Source organism: Seriola dumerili, unplaced genomic scaffold (genome assembly GCF_002260705.1).
Source record: "Seriola dumerili isolate Sdu_G_001 unplaced genomic scaffold, Sdu_1.0 BDQW01000088.1, whole genome shotgun sequence".
Lineage (NCBI taxonomy): Eukaryota > Metazoa > Chordata > Actinopteri > Carangiformes > Carangidae > Seriola > Seriola dumerili.
In genome coordinates this window covers 3913454-3933900 of record NW_019174343.1, presented here as the reverse complement: position 1 = coordinate 3933900, position 20447 = coordinate 3913454, and the positions used below count along the sequence as shown (strand labels likewise).

The following is a 20447-nucleotide window of genomic DNA, read 5'->3' as shown; positions in this document are numbered from 1 at the left end:
GGATATGGTTTTCATCCCCTCTGTAGCATTCTTTCATCATATTTTTCCTTCAAATCTGATTCAGCAGGACTGTAGAACTGAGTGTAACTCACCATGCTAAAACAACGAGTACAGCAGCTAGAATACATAAAAAATTGGACATTCAAAACAAAAGGCAAAATAAGGTAGTTGCCCCCCAAATATATGATAACTAATAAAACATATTTAATTAACTCAAATATTTGATGGAACTAACTGATAAACCTTTATAATTCTGATTATATTATTTTTTTGGTAGTATTTGGGTAGTGTATTAGTTCTCATAGGGGGCACAGAGGGCGCTGGTGAGCAATGTATCATTTCACTGACAACAGAAGAAGGACAAACTGACCAATCAGACGCGCTGTCAACACTGACAACAAGGAAGTATTTTTAAGGCGCCAATTTTGTCTAGTCGTTGACGCCGAAATCCTTTTTTGGGTGTTTTGTCTGTTTTCAGTCGGCACGAACGTTGCGACAATGAGTGAAAACACCTTCCCTGTTTATACAGCGGACGCGATAGTGAACTTTTACCGGACAGAAGTTCTTATCGGCCAAGAAGCGAAACACTTCACCAAGAGCGACCTGACTCCTGCCCCGAAGGTAACGTCCGTTGGCTGCTGCTTCCAGACATGATCCATAATGAAGAGACATCATCTATGTCAAACCCCATTCAAAATGTTGATAAATTTGCATTGTTTTGTTCCTTAACAAAGTCAAAGACATGTAACATAATACATGTAGGAGTGAATAGCGCCCGTTGACGGAAATATTTACATTTTTTCCCCAAGTCTATTAAATTACGTTACAACTGCTTTCGTTCAGTTTTTACAATGAAAAATGATGATTGTGCCTGTTTGTCACTGCATTAGTTCACCACAGTTTTTATTCAAGACACAAACTTCCTATTTCCGTCACTAATAATTGAGTGTGTTTACATAAACACTAGGATCCTGATTATGATTGGGTTGTTGGAATATCCTGCTTCTGTTTTGTGTATGTAAACAGCTCATGCCTGTTACAGAAACCTGGACCATATCCCCATTTTGTGAAATCTGATTATACTACCTAGAGGAGAAACCAGGATACTGTGGCATGGTAATACCTTATCCAGGTTTCTGAACCATGTCATGGTGATGTGAGAAATCAAGACACCGCTGCAGGCAGACAATCAGAAACCTGGATACTGTTATGATCATGCATACAGGAATATGAATAACCAGGTCTCTCATGTTCAATGTAAACACCAAACCCCGAATATAATCAAAAACAAGATAAGGCTCAAAATCAGGATACAAATGCACATGTAAACACTCTCATTGAAATTACAGTAATAATACTGTGATGCTTGAAAGCCATTAGATCCTTTAATTATGTTCCAGTTTACACACCTTGGAGACTGGGTGGGAACCAGCTGTAGCTAGATTCAGTGGGACAAAGAACTGGACTAGATGAGATAACAGCCTTTATTGGAGATGCTTTGTTTCACAGCCATCAGTCTTCTCTGCTCATATAAACTATAGACCATTAACTTAACCCTTGATTACTCTCTCTTACAGCCAGAGGCAGTTCAAACGCTGTACATGAGAGTGTTGCATCTCCTGTATCGTTTCAGACCTGAGTGTCACTCTATGGTGAGTACTGACTTTACCTGTTTACATCCAGACCTTTCTACCACTACACTAAACAATGGTTCAATTCAAGTTTATGCTAAACAGTCTCGTGTATTCCTGCTTGTCTGGTATTTTAAATGTCACATGTAGTGGTCAATGTCATCACCATCAGAGTTATCACCTCATACATGTTGTCCTTGCTTTTAGTTGAGAGCTTGATTTGCTTTTTGTTTTCAAACAGGTTCCACTTCTGGAGAACATTCAGTATCCAGTGTATCATGAGGGGGCGACTGCTATCATGAGCGTCTACATGCGCATGTGAGTTTTAACCCTGGATATACAGGATCACATTGTGCTCCAGCCGGTAATGAGTTTATGTACAGAGGGGTCTGCACCATATGTTCAGACAAATGATTTGAACACACAGTTCAGTTGTCTTCTTCCACAGACAGGTCAGAGATCAGCTGTCAAGTCAAGTCAATTTTTATTTGTATAGAGCCAATTCACAACATAAGTTATCACAAGGCACTTTCCAAATAGAGCAGGTCTACACCTTCTCTTTATGATATTATGTACAGAGACCCAATAATTCCCACCAAGAGCAAGCGCTAGGCAACAGTGGCAAGGAAAGACTTCCTTTTAAGAGGCAGAAACCTCGAGCAGAACCGGAGTCAGGGTGGGCGGCCATCTGCCTCAACTGGTTGGGTTGGAGAGAGAGAGAGAGAGAGAGAGAGAGAGCGTGCAAGCAGGAGAGAGAGAGAGAGAAAGCAGAGGAAAACAAGAACATGCAATGATAGCAATATTAATAATAATGATAGTAGCGGCAGTAACAGCAATAGTAATGTAATGGCAACTGTAGTGCTCCTACTAATAAAAGTAGTAATGACAGCTAATAACATTAATAATAATCATTACTAATTATATAAAATTCTAGCAGGTTTAGCAGCAGGTGTTAAACAGGATCATGGGGCAGTAGCTGGTTTGCAGTTGCAGATCCAGACTCTGCAGCTCTGGAGGAGGGAGGACCTGCAGAGAGTAACAGGAAGGAGATAGAGAAGGAGAAGGGAGAGAGAGAGGCACACAGCCTGGGCGCTTCATGTGCTTGAGGGAAAAAACAAACAGTTAGAATGATGCAGTGATATTCAGGAAGTTTACAGTGATTTCGTCGGCATGACAACCTGGACTATACTGCTCTGAGTTTACTAATTTATTGAGACTGAGTTTGTAAAAGAACAAGAGGCTAACTGAAAGTTAAGGCATAAAAATAGGTTTTAAGTTTAGATTTGAAAGTCTGAACGGAGTCAGACAGTCTGATGTCAGCAGGGAGGTGCTTCCAGAGCAGAGGGGCCCGATAGGAAAAGGCTCTGCAGTCAGCAGATGTCTTTTTAACTCTGGGGACAGACAGGAGCCCTAAATTCTGGGAACGGAGCTATAAAGCACCATTCATTGTTATTAGGGATTCTGTGACTTGCTCATGGACACTTATCTGAAAATCATTTGTTTTGTTGTTTTCAGTTGAGTATTCAAAAGCTCTGGAGCTGGACTTCAATGTGATCTTAAGCAAGATATATACATGTCTATATTTTTCCATTTACAGTTGATATTATTTATTTCCCAACATTCTTCCTCATCTTTGTAGGCGGCAGTTTCTGCCTATGTGCTTGGTGTATGACTTCTCATTGAATGACCTTCTAGCCCCGAGTAAGTAAATGTTTCTTATTTCATCTTTCCAAAGATCTCCACAACCACTTGTAACCAGTTCTTTGATAATGGTCTTGCTGTTTCTTTCCAGAAAAACAGAGGACTCTGACTGTTCTTAGTGCAATCATGAACTTTCTTCACTTCAGGAAGCAGAGGATGGACATGATCTTGGAGAAGCAGGCCAAATTTGTATGTAATGAAGGCTAGCTTTTAGCTTACCTCTGAAATGGTATAGTCTCTCGAGGGTAAACGGTTTAAAGGTTCCCTGTTTTGTATTGGTGGGTCCCTGTTTTATTTATCTTGTGCATGTGCACGATGCCACACATGCACACACGGGTGAAGTGATACACAGTCTCACCAAAGGTCTCACACTATCGCATTGATCAACAGTTGGTGACATCCCAAGATATAATCAAAGTTCTAAATATATGATAGAGCTACATTAAATAGAAAAATCTTGGTAAACTGTTTTAATGTGATTTATGAAAATGATGTGGACACAGTTCAGACTATAATGTAGAGAAATCGCTTGATTACACATTCGTGCTTAACGTCTTGCTTAAATCTTGTTAGATTTTTATAAAGAACACTGTTGGCCAGCTGGTGACTTGATAAGGATTTTTTTCAACAAGTTTGTTTCTGTGACTGCTGACAGGTTGGTCAACATTATCCTGGTGTGTGTCACATATTGTAACAGTTAGTCTCTCTGTTGTCAGAGGGCAGACATGGACAGGCTGCAGGCTTACAACAAAGGCAATTTAGAAGCAGAGAAGAAGATTGAGATTCTGACGTAAGTCTTGGATGTGACGTGTGATGTGATTTTCCTTGTTTGTTTTGCTGCTGTGTGGCTGTAAAAATCTGTGTTGATGTATCTTCACTTATCTACAGATGAGTTGAGTTGTTATCTTCTTATCATGCTTTTTATTTATTTATTTTTGATAAACTGAAAAACATTTATTATTTTTTTGATCTTGACAGAAAGTGTCAGAGTGATTAATTGATTATTTGATGAACAAAAAATATTCTGCAACCAATTTGATAATCAATTAATCATGCAAGTCATTGAATAATCAAGCATGCTAGACACTGACTGGTTCAAGCTGCTACAATGTGAGGATTTGCAGCTTTGTTTGTTTGTAAACCACATTTTTTTGAATGTGATATTTTGGAGCGCTGGACGGTTGTTGGACAAGATTGAAAAGTTTGAAGACACCACCCTGTCCTCTGGGGACTTTCAGGGAACACAGATCAGTTTTACTATGACATTTTTCTAGACAAAACGTAGAATATAGTAATCAGAAAAAAATTAATTGTCAGATTATCTGACACTGAAAATAATAATCAGGCCTACAACTTGTAACTTGTAACTTAAAGCTATTTTCATTAGTGATTACATTTTTTTTCTTTTCTTGATTTTAAAAGTGTGAAAAATATCCGTCACACGCCATAATGTCCAAGGAGACATCTTCAAATTGTTTTGTTTTTTTCCAAAAACCCAAAGACAGTCAGTTAATTACCACAGAGGATAAGTAGTAGCCAATCCTCACATGTGAGAAGCTGGAACATGGAAATGTTTAGCTTTTTGCTTGAAAAATTACTGCAGCTCTGAAAATAATTGTTAGTTGCAGCATTAAACTCAAAATAATTGAATTATTTAGCAAAACCAAACGTTACAAACAGACATTGTCATAAAGAATTGAAAACGTTCATGTCCTCCACTGACATGAGAGATGAGAGTATTTCACTGTGCAGTGAGATGGATACAGATTTGTCTTGTCGCTGTTCAGGACCATCCCACCAGAGCAGCAGGCTGAGGCAGACGAGCTGGTGGCCGCTCTCTCTGAGCTGCAGACCACCACTGTGCATGAATACCAGGAAGTGGTAGGTGATGATGGAACACAGTCACAATAATCAAACCTGTTGTCGTGGGAGCTGCGAGTCAAAGTGAAATAAACCTCTCTCCTTTCAGAATGCAAAGAACGACTGCATCGCCGAGTGGAAAACCAAAATTGCAGAGAAGTCTCAGAAACTGGTATGTGACTGTCAGCTGAATATCTAATAACTACTGGTGTGACATCCCACCCCCTCAGAAAGGAAATTAAAAACACAGGCAGTAAGAGTCAAGGCTGTGTGTGTATGTTTGTGTGTGTGACAGGCCCAGATGAAGGTGGACATCAGCAACCTGAAGGAAGACGTCACCAAACTCAAGTCTCAGATCGTGGAGTCTCCAGAGGAGCTGAAGAGTCAGATGGAGAAGATGAGGGAGAACGTGAAGAACATCAAGAACTCCATTGTCAGTAGAGAAGAAAAGAGGACGATGTGTTGATAGAGGTTAGACCGACACACGCAACCAGGTGTAATGAGTTTTTGATGATGTTGATTTCAGACGGAAACAGATGAGCGTGTGGTGGAGCTGCAGAACATGGTGCAGAGTGTGACTCACACCGAGGCCGAGATCCAGCAGATGTTCAGCCTGCTGCAGGACCTGGAGAGCAGCATGAACAACTCCAAGCAGAGACAGGAGACGGTAGGAACAGTGTACAAGTGTTCTGTATTTAGATCTGCTTTTCCTAAAAAAGAAAAAACCTTTGATCAGTAACCGTATCAGCCTGAGCACTGTTATGATCAGTTTGTTTCATGGAGGAGTAATGGTCTTACTTGCATCCTGTTTAACCTTCAAAATGAATATATAAACATTAAAAACGCAAAATCTCTAAAAAAAAAAAAAAAAAAAAAAAAAAAAAAAAATACTTGGATTTGTTTTGATGAGCTTTTCCTGCTGATCAGGAGAATTATATCAGACAGAAGATACTGGGGTGAGTGTAGATCTGGGCTTCAGCATACAACCTTTAAATAAGTGGTTTTACTTATTCTAATTAACATCACTAATGTCAGTGAGAGAGGGCCTGGTGATTGATCACAGCTTTCACCTGGTGCCAAAATTAACATTGTCCAAACACAGAATGCTGGTAAGTCTGTGGTGGAAACATTGGGCACCTTCCTTAACAGCTCGTCATTGTGTGTAATGTAAGCTTGTGTGTGTGTGTGTGTGTGTGTGTGTGTGCAGTATCAGGAGCTGACAGCTCAATATGAGAAGAAGCAGAAGGAGCTGAAGAACCTGTGCATGGAGGAAGGCCAGGTGAAGCGAGCTCAGGGCATGAAGCTGGACAAAGAGTCCAAGCAGAGCATCCGGAGACAGATGAAGAGAGAGATGAAGGAGCAGCACGTTCAAGATGTTTTGGGGTATTTAATGCCATGATATATCCAGCATGCTTCATTACTGCTCACCATGATAATATCAAGGAATTAACAGAAACAATTTGACGATATGAATGTTTTAAAACCTAAACTGTTCTCCAGGCAGTGTAACCAAATCCATCAGAAGCGCGAAGAGATGGCCGACAAAATCCAAGAGATCTCCAGGGAGACGCAGCAGCTGAAGGCCAAGATCCAAAGCCTGAGAGACATCTGCAGCAAAGAGACAGAGAAAGCTCAGGTAGAGTCAGGACGAGAAGATCCATCTCCTGCACGTCTGCTTCACTCAGCAGCTTCTAACATAGTTTCAGCCGTGGTTTGAGACTAACGTGTTTCATTTCTCTGTGTCCAGGCTCTGTACGACACCCTGTCAGCCTCAATGGACGATCTGCACAGGAGAATTGAGATGCACATCGTGGACCTGAAACAAGACACTGTCAAGATGTCCGCAAACTTTTAAATGGATCATTTTTTATTTTTGTCATTTATATTACTGTTACTACTCATCTGTCATGTTTTTATTGTGTTAACCTTTTGTCTTTTTCACCATTACTATTTAAAATGTTCAAAATAAAGTTGTATTTTTAATGTAATTACATCTTCTTTTTTTCAGTAATTAATAAATCCCATGCTTCCATGCCTCTCAAAGTAAAACGTCTTTTATTAAAGAGTTGAAGACAGTAGCCATATGTTAACATTGTTGCTAGGGGTGAGCGATCTCATGATCTTATGTAGTGATAAGTTTTGAAGACGTCCATGATCTACTTTTCAAGTGAATCGTAGAAATCCTGACATATTACCACTGAATCAACTGTCCTTGATCTACTCTAACAACATGGATCCACGCTGCGTTCACAAACCAAACAGGATAAGATGATCATAGGGTCTCTCATATGAAAAAGTAATTGAACTAGAGCTAGATTGAATTGAGCTGGCAGCATGGCAGAAGAAGAGCTGGTGCCAGAAAAGGCTGAACCAAAGCAAAGTTATCTGCAAACTTTGGAGGCGTCTGAGGGAACACCCCAGTGTTTCACTCAGGTCGATACATCCCCACTCATCTGTAGTTCAAAAGAAACAAACAGTTCTCACTGACTGATGCAATAAAACAGTTGAAAAAATATGATAAAAGCAGCAATCCATGGATATAAGTGTGTGAGGTGATGTCATTCTATCAAGCTGTGCTGCATTCACCAGCCTCAATGCACTTAGGTTTAGTTTTGGTTTGTTTTGAAAATAGGATGTACATAAATATATATTATAACTTCTAATTGTAAAATATTTCAATATTGCAGTGGTAGTAGTTTTTGTAATAAAGATTCTTTTATATCTCTTTCTGGTTTCCACTCTTAATTTCCAAGCGTGTCTCTTTTTCAGTGACATCTTCCAGGTTTTTATTTGAATAATTCAATAAAAAAAAACGTTCGAAAATTTTGATTCATGTCTCTGCCCCTTCACCGAGTCTGTGTATGGAGTCATAGGAGTGCCGTAAAAAGACTGAATAAATGATAAAAATATCAATAATAAATTATATAATAATAAATGATCAGAAATATATAAAAGAATGAAATGCTCTTACTTATTGTTTTTGCTATTCCTTGAGAGCCAAGCTGCCAATCAACTTTGGGCGGGCTCTCCTGAGTAGTCCATTCTTACACATGAATTCAGCCTTGATGGGAGCTTTTAGTGTGAACAACAGGAAGTAGACGCAGTGTTTGCCTTTTGTTTACCCTCGTTCAGAGCAAGACACACACAGAGAAAAAGAGAGAGAAAAACTGCCCTTCACCTGTTAAATGATTGACATAACTACAGCCTACATTGGCTTTCTGCTATTATATAGTACATGTGGCCTCCATTGTCTCCCCTTGCTAAAATGTTTTTTTTTTTTTTTTTTTGTCATGTCTGTGACATGTTCAGGTACAGCTCAGCTTAGACATCAAAACTACAAGGGAAGGAAAGTGTCACTTTTATGTAATGTTGCTGGTATGATGTCAATATGACATCAACAAATGCTTTCTTTGTTTATTTGTCTGGGAACTCCACATCTCTAGATGAAGCGCTGCAGACACAAGGTGTGAGACGCACGTCTCAGGCAGTATGGCCGCTCTAATCTGTTAACATTGAAGCACTGAAATGAAAACCAAGATGTTCCACAGCCACACACACACACACAAGACAGGCAGTGTGTCCCAGGCCTGACTGTGGTGGCAGTTTGAATCAGAGTTGGGAAAAGGAAAGCTGTGCACACAATGCATGTGCAGTCTCTGTATACTTCCTGTTGCTCGTACGATAAAGCTCCCGCCAAAGATGGATTCATGTGTGCAGGAAGTGACTACTCAGCCTGGGCAGGAAAGCCCTCCCAAAGCCAGTTGATGGACAGGTAAAAGCATTTTTTAAATTCTTTTATATATTCCTCTTTATATTTCCACATTTATTTTCTTATTCTTTCACACATTTATTCTTTTTTATGGTTCCCCACTTGGCTCTCCTCCTATATTCAGAAATAATAACATACAATTTTCAGGTTGGCTGTGACCACTACACCTACATCAGTTCTTGATGAGAGGGCTTCATTTCCATCAAAGGAAGAAGTTAAAAATCTTATCTTTCATATCGATAAGAAAAACAAGCATGACAAACTAAGCATCCAGTCATGTGACTTCCTGAGTGCAGTGAAATGTCTGTGCATACCAACCAAACACACTGCTGAGGAGAAGCTGCTGATGGAGCTCGTGTCAGGTGTGTGGGGAGAACATTGGTTTTAATACGAATATCTTCACCACTCAAACTTTTTGTTTTATTCCAGCTCGTCTTCAAAGTAAATCAGGTTAAAATGATGAGTTGTTTTTGTCTGTTTTCTTGAGAAAACTTTTAAAATCATTCCAGAAAGTGCTAAAACAAATTGGTATTCTTCTAATTAACAAAATAAGCTTGCCACGCTCTTGTCTAATTTTCAATCTTTTGTGTAGTTTAAAACGTTGCCGTTCACCCCAAAGACTTGGAACTTCTCAGTATGTGTCCCTGTGCGGCTCCTATAAAGACGTCAATTAATTGACGTCTTTATATTCGGGCTCCTTCTTGGGTCCTTCCTCTGAGTTGGGACGGGACTTGTTGGATTTCTTGTACATGACCAGCTGAGCTTTGTAATCCTTAACCTGAGTCCTCACCAAACGCAGCTCCTTTCGCAATTCATTGATTTCAGTAATCAGAGTTACATTGTCCTGCAGAGACGACAATCACTCGGTTAGTTAGAACATCACATTACTCAGATCTGCACCACATAAACAATGCTTCATGAGCTTTACCATGTAGAGAGTTTAGAAACTATTTACGCATTTCACATGGAGATTCTTTCTGTTTGTTTTATGAAAACAAAGAAGTGAATCTTTGGCTAGAGGGATCAGATCAGATTTACAGTCAGTGTTATTATTTACCTTCATGATCTTGAGATAGACTTTCTCGTGTTCCTCAGTGGATTTGGCCAGTCTCGTCTTCAGACTATTAACAGTTTTCTCCAGGTGTTCACGCTGGCGACAGAATGCCCTCAGAACATCTTCTTCTACGCCGCTTTTCTCCACCTTGGAAACAGCACACTCATTGTTTGCGTATTCTCTGCATTTCTTCAGTGTATATAAGACTGTAGAGCATTCTAGAAATAAGAATTACTCCCCTAGGAATGACAGCCTGCACCTAGCTCTCAATGGATTTGCTGTATGAACCACTCACCCCATCGGTCTGTGATACATAGCGGGCATAGATCATCTTTATGCTGTCCTTCAGTTTCTTTGGCTCTTGCATGAAGCCAACACAGTTATGGAGATCTGACTTGAACCGCTGAAGGTGTGTCTCCAGATCGCTCACCTGGCCACAGAAACTATGTTAAATTATGTTTAATTTTAAAAATAAAATGATGTTAAATAGATGTTCATCTTAAAATACTGTAACTTTGTTGTTAGTATGCACAGGAGGAACAACTGCAGCAGTCAACTGACTCTTTCAATGTGCACATGGGCATGCCAGTATTCTTTAAAGATAGACTTGGAAAAATGTGAACCTTTTTAATGTAAAAGCGGTCAAACTAATATAGCTCAATGTGAACATCTGCCACACATCTGCCTTTCAGCTCTATGAGAGCAGACAAAAGCAACGTTCCACTCAACAGTCGACAATATAAAAAAAAAAAATTAAGCTCATCAAAGTGTGTTAAAAGTGAAAAGTTAGCATATAGTCATCATGTGAATTTGCTGCAGTGCAGAAGGTAAGTGTTGGGTGTGTGCTGACCTTCTGCATCTCCTTGTGTATCTCTTTATCTCTGGTCCTCAGTTTGAGCCTCAGGTCAGAGACAGTGAGCTTCAGCTGAGTGTTGCTCTTGTCAGTTTGCACCAGCTCCTCCTCCAGCTGTCAGAGACAGCACATCACTGTCAGCACTGCACACACGTTTTACATTCAATGTTCATTTGCTACTTCACATATCAGTTTGACACTGGAGTACCATCTATGCTGGGGTGCTGGGGCTCTTAGCTTTCCACACACACACACACACACACACACACACACACACACAGACACACACACACACACACACACACACACAGACCTGATGGATCCTCTCCTTCTTCTTACTGATGTCGTCTTGTTGAGGCTCAGTCTGCGTCTTCAACTCCTCCAACTGAAATTCAAATACAAACTTCAACTTCTCCAGTTCCTGGTTCTTCTTCTTCAAGCCGGAGATGGTTTTATCCTGCACGAGCATGAGAGTGTGGAGGGATTGTTAGTGGAAGACACGACAGAAGGACACAATTTTCCTACATCAAGGTCAGTTCACTCATCCTGCTGAGGACCACACAGCTGTAAAATGTCATCTGTTTCTCTGGAGGAGCTTTCTGAAAAAGAAATCTGATGACTATCATGGCCTGGTGCTGGTGACTATCCATTTTCAATGGCAAGTGTGGTTACAAACAGTGGGCATGGAGTTTGAAAGACAGGCAGAAATGACCTAGTGAAGACAGGTTTTAGGTTACATTATGGGAAATGTATCCTGAGGTTCTAGAGCTTGACCCATACTAGACGTTACAACCCAGCTCGCAAGCAACATGACCTGTGGGAATTGGTTAAGCAAAATTCATTAGGTAGTAAGCAGACAACAAAGATAATCAAAGGGTGAGAATAACTAAAAGACGGGAACAGGGCAAGCGGATGCTGCTTAAATCAAAAACAAAATACAACAAAAACAGGACTCAACCTAACACGAGTTGGCAATTTTTACTCGAAGCTAAAAATAAAATGAGACACAAAAACCTTTTTACACTCTCTAAAAACACAAAAACACAAGAAGCAGCACGCCTGTTCCTAGTGCCTCTAACAAGCTGTAGTCTACATGTGATGTAATCAGTTCAGAGTAACACTGCACTGTAGCCCGGTTCCCTTCAACACAAACAAGTATCTCAATTCAGGAAAAAAACTATTCACAAAGTTTTACAAAGCTTCACAAAGAAACCAGCCACTTGCTCGGGGGCAACAGGAAATACATATTTCCCCCTTAATTTAATTTTATGATTACAATAAACCTGTGCATTCACATTTGAGGTTCAAACTCTTATATAGAAAACCATGAATGGTAAACTGGGTGTACAGTATATCCAGTAAGAAGCTATAGGTCTGCACACATTAGCAGAGTAATGACCCCACTAATTTTCTCAGTAGAAAATCTCACTATGTCCTCATGTCAAAGGCTCAATGTTAAAAACACTCTTTTTAAAGTAAAACATTTTGGATATAGACAAAAAGAAAAGGCGTGGGTCTGTACCAAAATTTGCTAATCTAATAATAAAATTGGTAATAAAAAACAATGAAGCTCTGATCACAGCCACCTTGTCCTGGTTGGTCTTTTCATGTCCGGCGATCTGCCTCTTCAGGTCCTCGATGTCACTCTCCAGGGAGCGGATCAATCCCAGAAGCCTCTGCCGCTCCTGCTTCAGCTTGTTAATGTCTGAGCACCTGTCATCGATCTGCCTCTGAAGACTGGAGAACTGAGTGAGACACAAACAGGGTGAAAAGACGAGGAAAGATAATTAATTTTTTTACTCTGTAGATGCAATCAGAAGCCACAGAATCCATGCACTGACAGACTCAATTAAAAGTAAAACCCTGTTGATAAAAGGAGGTTTTCCCACCTTCTGTGCCATGATACCAGTCTCTCCCTTCAGACTTATGTTGGTGTCCTTTTCTGTCTTTAGTTTCTTCTCATACTTGATTTGGATGTCATGGATCTTCCTCTCCTCATCCTCCTCTACCTGCCTTATGAATTCTTTAAACTCACGGGTCTGCTGCTGTGCATCCTCCTGACACTGTGTCAAAATAAAAGCATGACAAAATCAAAGTGCCCCTCCCAATTCATCCCCCACCCAAAGCCACCTCCTCCTCCTGCTGCTCTCGCTGACTGACCTGAGCCAGGAGCTGAGTCTTCTCCTGCAGCTTGGCCTCAGAGTTCTGTGTCAGCTCCTCCAGGGCTTGGATTTTGCTCTCCTCTGCAGACTTCAGCCGCTTCTCATAGTCCTCCTGCATTTTTTGATATTCATGCTGAAGATCCTGGTACTTCTCAAGCTCCACAATTAGCTTCTGGCTGTATGAGAACTCTATGTATCATAAACAGATAGACAGACTGATCATTGTAGAAAGAAAGATGCACTGTCTCTGCATTGTGCTGACACTGATCCAGTCTTCCTCTTACCTAAATCTTTCAGTTCTTTGGAATGTTTGAGAGTGACCTCTGCAGAACTGTCCTGGTGCTCACGCTCCTGCTTTTCCATCTCTGTCTTCATGGTCTATAGGAACAGTACATATAATGAACACACAATAAAGACCATAACTTATACAAGTCATTCCAAAAGCAAAAGCAACAACTGTGCTGACTCAATAAAGGCAGGCAAGTATATTTCTTTTTTTAATTCCATTATGAAGAAATGAGGTAATGTTAATACAAGAAGTCATAGTACTTAAATACAGGCTATGGTGGTTTCTGGTAGAGAAGCTGACCTGAAGCTGAACTGTAAGAAATAAATGATGCGTTATGAGGTATGTTTGGAGAGCTGGTAGGTTTGTGGCCAGCGGACCTGTTGTGTAGTTTGCAGAGATTCTATTTGCTGGGTAAACTTGTCAGAAATCTCCTTCATCTTCTCGTTGTAGTTCATGTCCTTCAGGCGGAGCTGGTACTCGTTCTCCATGTGCAGCTCCTCCAGACGCATCTTCAGCTCCAACATGTTCTGCGTCTGCAACACAGACAGACAGGAACGTAGAACCGGATGATTACGTCGGATGTCCCTGTATGGTACGAACCAACTACTCTGCATTTATTGTCTACTTCTATGTTACCTATCAAGCTCTGAGGCAAACATGAGGTGAAACTCTATTTACACATTTTTGTCTGTACAATACAGAAACAAAAACACAACAAATTTTCCATCGGTGGCACAAACTTTCAGTTTTAAAACAGTAACCTGGGAAAAATGGTGTCCCCCTAACAAAATAAAAATGCTGTGTTTAAAATGATAAATGGAACTAACATATTATCTTACTGACAAATAGCAATTATTTGGATGCTGACTAGAGAGACAAACAGTACTTTCAGGGACTCTAGCCGTAGCTATGGGCTGTCATGGTATCATCCATCAAGAATAGTATATATACAGTATATATCACATTATGTTCTGTTTTAGACCAAATGATATCTAATGAGAATCTATTGCAAGTAAAATGGCCTAATGCAAACACACAGACCCTCTCCTCCAGGTCTGACTTGGTGACAAGAATCTCTTCAGTGTGGATGATCTGCCTGTTACTCTTCAGTCCTCGGCCCTCCTTATCAATGATCCTCCACATCGACATACAACCGTCCTCAGACACTGTCAGCAGGAACTGATCATCATATGTGATCACCATCTGAGGACGTACAAGGTTAGACAGTGGAATTTTCTCTTAGTTATATAATGGTTCACATGATAGATTCAAAGATTCCAGTATTCAAATAACATACTTCTGTACACAGTGTTCATCAACATTGAGACCCACCTTGGTAACTGGGCAACAGTGGGCCTGGTACATGATCCAGTCCTTCTGGATGGGTAGTGGGTATTTAATGGCCCTGATGGTTCCACTGGACGTCCCAGTGAAGACAACTCTACCAGAGTGAGACACTGCGATAGCAGTGTGAGCTACCTCATCAGCAGGAACCTCCCTAAGCACCTGTGGAACCAGTGACTGAGATTTACAATAGAGAATACAGTCCTGCACACTGATGATAAAAATAATGAATTCAGCTTTTTTTATTATTATTATTTTTCTTAAATTACAAATAGAACACATTACATATTTACAGATTAGTATATATTATTCATGCAGGTTTAAAGAAGGCTCTGGCCTTTATGTATCTGAAAACTATTCAACTTAACTGGAATAGTGATGCAATAAATTCCTTATTCCTTTCTGTGTTATAGCAGTGGATACATTTCCACAGATAAATAATCTGAACTGCATTATTTGCATTTTAATATGTGATGTTGCAGCATTTTTGGCAAAAGATAAAAAGTAACATACAGAGTATGAATTGTTTATAGTCAACCAGAAAAATGTAATGGTCTGACACTCATTTAAGCCACCAGTGACTCAGCCTGTACCACTGGTTCCCAAACCTTTTTGGCTTGACTCTTTAAAACAAGCAAAGTCAACTCATGACCTCTTGTCACGTTACATACCTTTAGCTGAGTACACACTTCAAGCAAACTGATTTTTACTTTCTCACTCTGTTGAAGAGGTAAAACTACCCCGTCTTTTTCATGGAAAAGCTAAATTAAATGTCAAAAAATAATATTATGTTGAGAAATATGTTTGTTTTTGTTTTCAAACTCGTTAAAGCTGCTCCTATTAACTTCTTTTGTATTAACAATGGAGCTAATGATTATGTGTATGTTAAAGGTGAATTACCACCCAACTCTGTGGTTTTCCTCAACACTACAGAGGATTTTCATCTTTCAGCTCAATATTTCTCACAGCCCACAACAACTTTAACTCCTGGCTACAGTTAGCTTTTTGTTATTGCCATTAGCTGAGGGGTTCACATACTTTTTCCAGCCTAAACTGTCAATGTTTGAATGATGTGTTCAATTTGGACAAGAACAATACATTGATTTGGATGTTATTAGATAAAATATATTGTGTTTGTTCATACATTTATACATGAATGGAGGTAATTTGAAGGGTTCATTTACTTTTCTTGCCCCTGTACATGAACATTATATTAAGCTCATTGCGCTGTTCCACTCAATATAATTTATGGAACCTCAATGTAAGAGATCCAGTGGTGTGTTGTTCCTACTGACCTGACAATCTTGGATCTCCTTCAGTGTGAGATCCGTTCCCACAGCCAGGATGGTCTTGCAGTCTGAAGAAAAGGCCACACCTGTGTAGCTACAGGACTTGAGGACGCTCTCTGACTCACGCTTGCCAGTCTGTGTGTTCCACTCGTACACTGCACCATCCATCCCGCATGACACCAGCCGGCTGTCATCCAGGCTCCATTCAATGCCACGGATCTGCCAAAAAAAAAAAAAGAGAAGAAGCTGTCCAGTTAATGACAAATATGACCACTGGTCTGCTGTGGAATACATTCTTATGTCTGACTCACCTTTCCATTGTGGCCCTTCAGATTGAGGATGTTCTCAAAAGAGGTGACGGAGTAGATGTGAATGACATTTCCATTGACAGCTGCAAACAAGTGGCCACCGTGGCTGAAAGCACACTAAGGTGTGGAGGGAGGAGGTGAAAGAGACAGTCAGAGCTAAAGAGTGCATCATATAGCTGTACTATCAGCAATTCAGATTTACTGAGTGAACACACAATCAGCACACACACACACATATTCCCTACCTCTCTGCAGCCCCGCACAGTGAACTCCTTGAAGAAGCGAATGTCATCGATAACCAGGTTCATCAGCCTGAGTTTGTCTGAAAAGCCCACGAGGATGAAGAGGCCAGTGGGGTGCAGCGCCACACTGTATGCCTCTTCCTGGAACTCCTTGTACAGCTCCAACACTCTGACAAGTCACAGCAAAGGAGAAAAACAGTAGCATGTCTTACATACATATACAGGGTCTTGAAAAGTCTGAAAAAACACTTAAGTTAATTTACAAAAGTGTTGAAATGAATATATTTGCTCACCTGTCATAAACAGTAACATTAGTTTACTTTTGTCAGGAGAAAGAGTCGATTTTAGCAAAAACTTAAGTTAACAAAATATTTATCTATTTATATTTTAATTCATTAATTCATTCAACAATTTTCTGCTTCTTATATGGGAAGTGGATAAATGATGTGAATAAATTCATGGAATTTGTAGACCTTAATTGATTGTTTTCCTTGACCTTGAAAAAGCTACTGAATTGTAATCTATGTATCTGTTGTATTCTATTGTATTTTTTATATTAAAAATGCTTTGAAAAGTCTTAAATTTAACTGGTGTACACTGCAGAAACATAGGGCTTGATAAGACACCTTCCTACAAGCAGAGCATCACCCACACACAGTTGTAAAATTATTCCTTCTTCTCCTTCCTCACTGATGCTTCTGTGCCTCACAAAATGTCAACATGCTGTGTAAAATACAGCAACCCTCTTTATTTATACGTTTATAGAAATGAAGTGAACACTGGACACAATAAGAATGGGCTTACTTTGTTTCGTAATTCCAGATGCGGACAGAGTGGTCCAGAGAGCTGGTGGCTGCGAGGGGCTTCCGAAGGCAGATGGATAAACCAGTGATGGACTTCGAGTGGAAGGATTGGGACAGGAACTCAAAATATAGTGGTTCTTCCTAAAAGGTTATAGAGTTTACATCTCAGGGACAGGCTAACTATCTAGATAAAGAGAATGTTGTCCTGATGTCCACAACATGTGGGAAAGAAAGTGCCACAGAGGAAATGCAAGAGAATGAAGGCAAACACTGGCATGTAAAACACAGAAGAATAAAATAAGGAAAGAAAGATACAAGTGAGTATTAGAAAATTAAATGACTGATTAGTATAGTGGTAGAGGTGGTAAGAGTGGTGGTAGCAGTGACCATGTGAGGATTCTGGTAGCAAATGGCACTGGCTTAAAAAATACAAGGGACTGCATTGGCATGGATGAAAAACAATCAAAGGAAGGTATTTTTGGATTTGGGTTACAGATCCATGAATTTCAAGGTTTATCAAACACCAAAACAAAGAACACCTTTTTACAACACCATGAGAAGATTTTGCAACTCTGGAAAGACAACAATTGTTTTACCCTTCCGTCTTGACAATCATGTGGTAAACAGAATTACCTCATTCATGTTAAAAAGTAAGCAAGAACCCAACGTCAGCTAGGATCAGCTCCAGCACCCACTATCCTCTAAAGGATAACTGAGTACAGTTAATGGTTGGATGGACAATAAAGATAAATCTACCAAGAATGTGCGCTTGTACATATTTGATTGGCCAAAAAAGTGCCTTCTCAGATGACATCAGATTGCAATTTGGAAAATGTTTCTGGACAACCCTGCATTTTTTGCCAGAGCCCTCAGCGTTAGCACCCAGGCTGTGTCAATGCAGTGATCTTGTTGTCTCGAATCTCTTTTTTTAATGTAGCACTATTGTTGGTTTGAACCGTCAGTGGTGATGCTGGTGGAGGTGGCAGTACTACCTTGTTGATGTCCACAGAGGACAGGCTGAGGCTGTACAGCTGTCCTTGGTCTGTACTGATGGCCAGAGTTTCCTCTGCTGGACTGATGCACATGGTGTCAATCTCCTGGCATTCAGCCCGGGTCACCTCATTACTGTATTTGTCTGGTGGAATCTGACAGAAAAGAATACACATATGATCACTTAGAAACATACAGAAAGCCTACAGTGTCACTGTTGGTTGTAAGCAAAAGGCTTTACCTGTATCTCCCTGCTCTTTCTGTAACTGTCCTCCTCTGTCTTTTCAAAAAGACAGACAGTGCCAGGACCCATAGAACACACAAAACCCTTGGAGTAGGACAGGATGGCTGTGATGCGAGAGACAGTGGGGGCTTCCTCCATGTCAGTGTCTTTGATCTTCCTTGTCTCTGCTTGCCTGTACAGTTTTAATAACATTTAAAAATGGCAATTTCACAAAAAACAAACAGATCTGAGGCTCATTAATTTCCCCCTATAACAACTGGTCTACATAGTTTTTAACAAACATCACTTAAACAGGAGGAAATGGTGCATTTGTCAAGGAGTATTTTGAGAAGTGGATTAATACACATTTGGTGCTCTAGTGAGTATTTGAATTGGCAAGACAGTGTACAGCATGTGGGATTGATTCATGTGTGTTCAGTGGTGTGTTTTTAATAGTTTGTAGAGAAGAGGAATAAGATACACTTGTTAGCAGAGGTGGGACATGGTCATTGTTTGCCAAGTCACAAGTGACGTAAAGTCTTGCTTGAAGCCCTACAGCAAGTCCACGTGGCACTGCCAACATGATTGTCCGTTGTCAATGTGATTAAAAATATATCCACTGTGAAGAAAATGTATTATTGTTTCTCAGTATTCTCTTTTTTATAACATGATAAGTCATTCCAAGTCAAAAGAGTCCATGAGAAGTCATGAGTCATTAGTGTTTCAAAGTTGAGGTGCAAGTCATTAGATTAATGACTCAATTCTACCTCTGTTTGTTAGTAGAATCAATTCATTGTTTGGTTAGGTGTTTTGGTAGGATTTGGTAGAAGAGTATAGTTTATCAATCTATTAGTTAGCAGCTGACCTGTCAGACTTCTCCTGTGCTGCCTTAGAAGCTGTCTTGATTTCTCTTCGCAGGTCTCCAGACTCAAACACCAGCAGCCTGCCTGTGTCAGTCCCAGCGATCACCCGCTCCGCTGTCATCCAGTTATGACACAGGAAGTTGATGGCCTCCACCTTTGGGAAGCTGCTCTGTTTCAGGGATCCCTCTGAGTAGCGGAACAACTTGAACACACCAGTTCCACTCACACACAGCTGCATGTTGTTGTAAGGGTTGAAACTGACCTGAGGAAACATCATTAAAATGGTATATTAAACACATACATCACCTGTAGGCTGGTCTGGCACAGTATGAATGACTCACCTGGGTAACAGGATTATTTGAGTTACTGGTCTTCACCGATGCCAGGACTTTCTGTTTTTCCCAAAGCCAGAAGATCAGCATCCACTCTGGACCACCTGTTTGCCCTATCAGGTACTTAGAATCAGGGGAGAAAGCCATGCATACAAACTCGTGAACAAGCATATCCCCTGCAGTCAGAACTTTTCTCTTTCTGCCCTGCTCATGCTGCAGGTCGAACACTGTTATGGTGGCCTTCTCACCACACTCTGACACTGCCAGGTAACGCCGATTGGCACTGATGGCCAAAGCACGCATGCCCTGGCTTTTCTCTGAGCCTGAGACAAAGAGAAATACCAATAGGTGAATAACTAAATAAATAAATAAATAATAATAATTAAAAGTAGTACTTTGTGTTACACAAAATGTTAAGTAAGTGTAACACCATGATGTGGAACAGTCAACAATCAATCAGCCTACCTGGAATGAACCTCTGACATCTTTGGACGGTGTTGTAGCGCACACAGTTGTTTCCACAGGGGAAAACGACAGTTTGCTCATCGAAGAAACACAAATTGTTTGTCACTCCCGTCCGTAAACCGAAGATGAAATGGGACTGAGCAACTGCTGTCATTTTCACAGTGTTTACAGTTTTTTAAGTTAAAAATGATTAAAAACGACAAAGCTCTCCACACAAAAGACTATATCACCGACAGAGATTAATTCAAAAGAGTATATGCGACTGACTA

The 20447-nt window shown here is 40.3% G+C and overlaps 2 protein-coding genes across 2 annotated transcripts; one reads left to right on the top strand and one right to left on the bottom strand.

Moving 5' to 3' along the window:
- Positions 1–408: 408 nt before the first annotated feature.
- nuf2 (NUF2, NDC80 kinetochore complex component) lies at positions 409–7128 on the top strand. Its single transcript, XM_022745592.1, has 13 exons — positions 409–621; positions 1578–1652; positions 1873–1949; positions 3271–3332; positions 3424–3521; positions 4049–4122; positions 5120–5213; positions 5302–5364; positions 5488–5625; positions 5719–5859; positions 6400–6575; positions 6693–6828; positions 6940–7128. The coding sequence occupies exons 1-13, from the start codon at positions 499–501 to the stop codon at positions 7045–7047; spliced, it is 1365 nt and encodes a 454-aa protein (XP_022601313.1). The 5' UTR covers positions 409–498; the 3' UTR covers positions 7048–7128.
- A 2150-nt stretch (positions 7129–9278) lies between these two features.
- cfap57 (cilia and flagella associated protein 57) lies at positions 9279–20332 on the bottom strand. The gene is made up of 21 exons (XM_022745591.1): positions 20179–20332; positions 19723–20036; positions 19384–19643; positions 18537–18711; positions 18298–18450; positions 17307–17446; positions 16506–16671; positions 16264–16377; positions 15959–16171; positions 14652–14825; positions 14361–14522; positions 13697–13852; positions 13315–13408; positions 13029–13219; positions 12758–12931; positions 12455–12613; positions 11182–11325; positions 10866–10982; positions 10311–10445; positions 10019–10162; positions 9279–9805 (listed from the first exon to the last, which is right to left on the bottom strand). Exons 1-21 carry the CDS (start codon positions 20330–20332, stop codon positions 9632–9634), a joined length of 3513 nt encoding a protein of 1170 aa, XP_022601312.1. The 3' UTR covers positions 9279–9631.
- Positions 20333–20447: the final 115 nt, after the last annotated feature.

Excerpts from the sequence above, each read along its gene's own strand:
- nuf2 (XM_022745592.1), top strand. The coding sequence starts at position 499 with ATGAGTGAAAACACCTTCCCTGTTTATACAGCGGACGCGATAGTGAAC. Across the intron at positions 3,522-4,048 it reads TGGAGAAGCAGGCCAAATTT|AGGGCAGACATGGACAGGCT; the intron begins GTATGTAATGAA and ends CTCTGTTGTCAG. Across the intron at positions 5,626-5,718 it reads AGAACATCAAGAACTCCATT|ACGGAAACAGATGAGCGTGT; the intron begins GTCAGTAGAGAA and ends TGTTGATTTCAG.
- cfap57 (XM_022745591.1), bottom strand. The coding sequence starts at position 20,332 with ATGACAGCAGTTGCTCAGTCCCATTTCATCTTCGGTTTACGGACGGGA. Across the intron at positions 13,853-14,360 it reads AGTCAGACCTGGAGGAGAGG|ACGCAGAACATGTTGGAGCT; the intron begins GTCTGTGTGTTT and ends TCTGTGTTGCAG. Across the intron at positions 10,983-11,181 it reads AGAAGGAGAGGATCCATCAG|CTGGAGGAGGAGCTGGTGCA; the intron begins GTCTGTGTGTGT and ends TGTCTCTGACAG.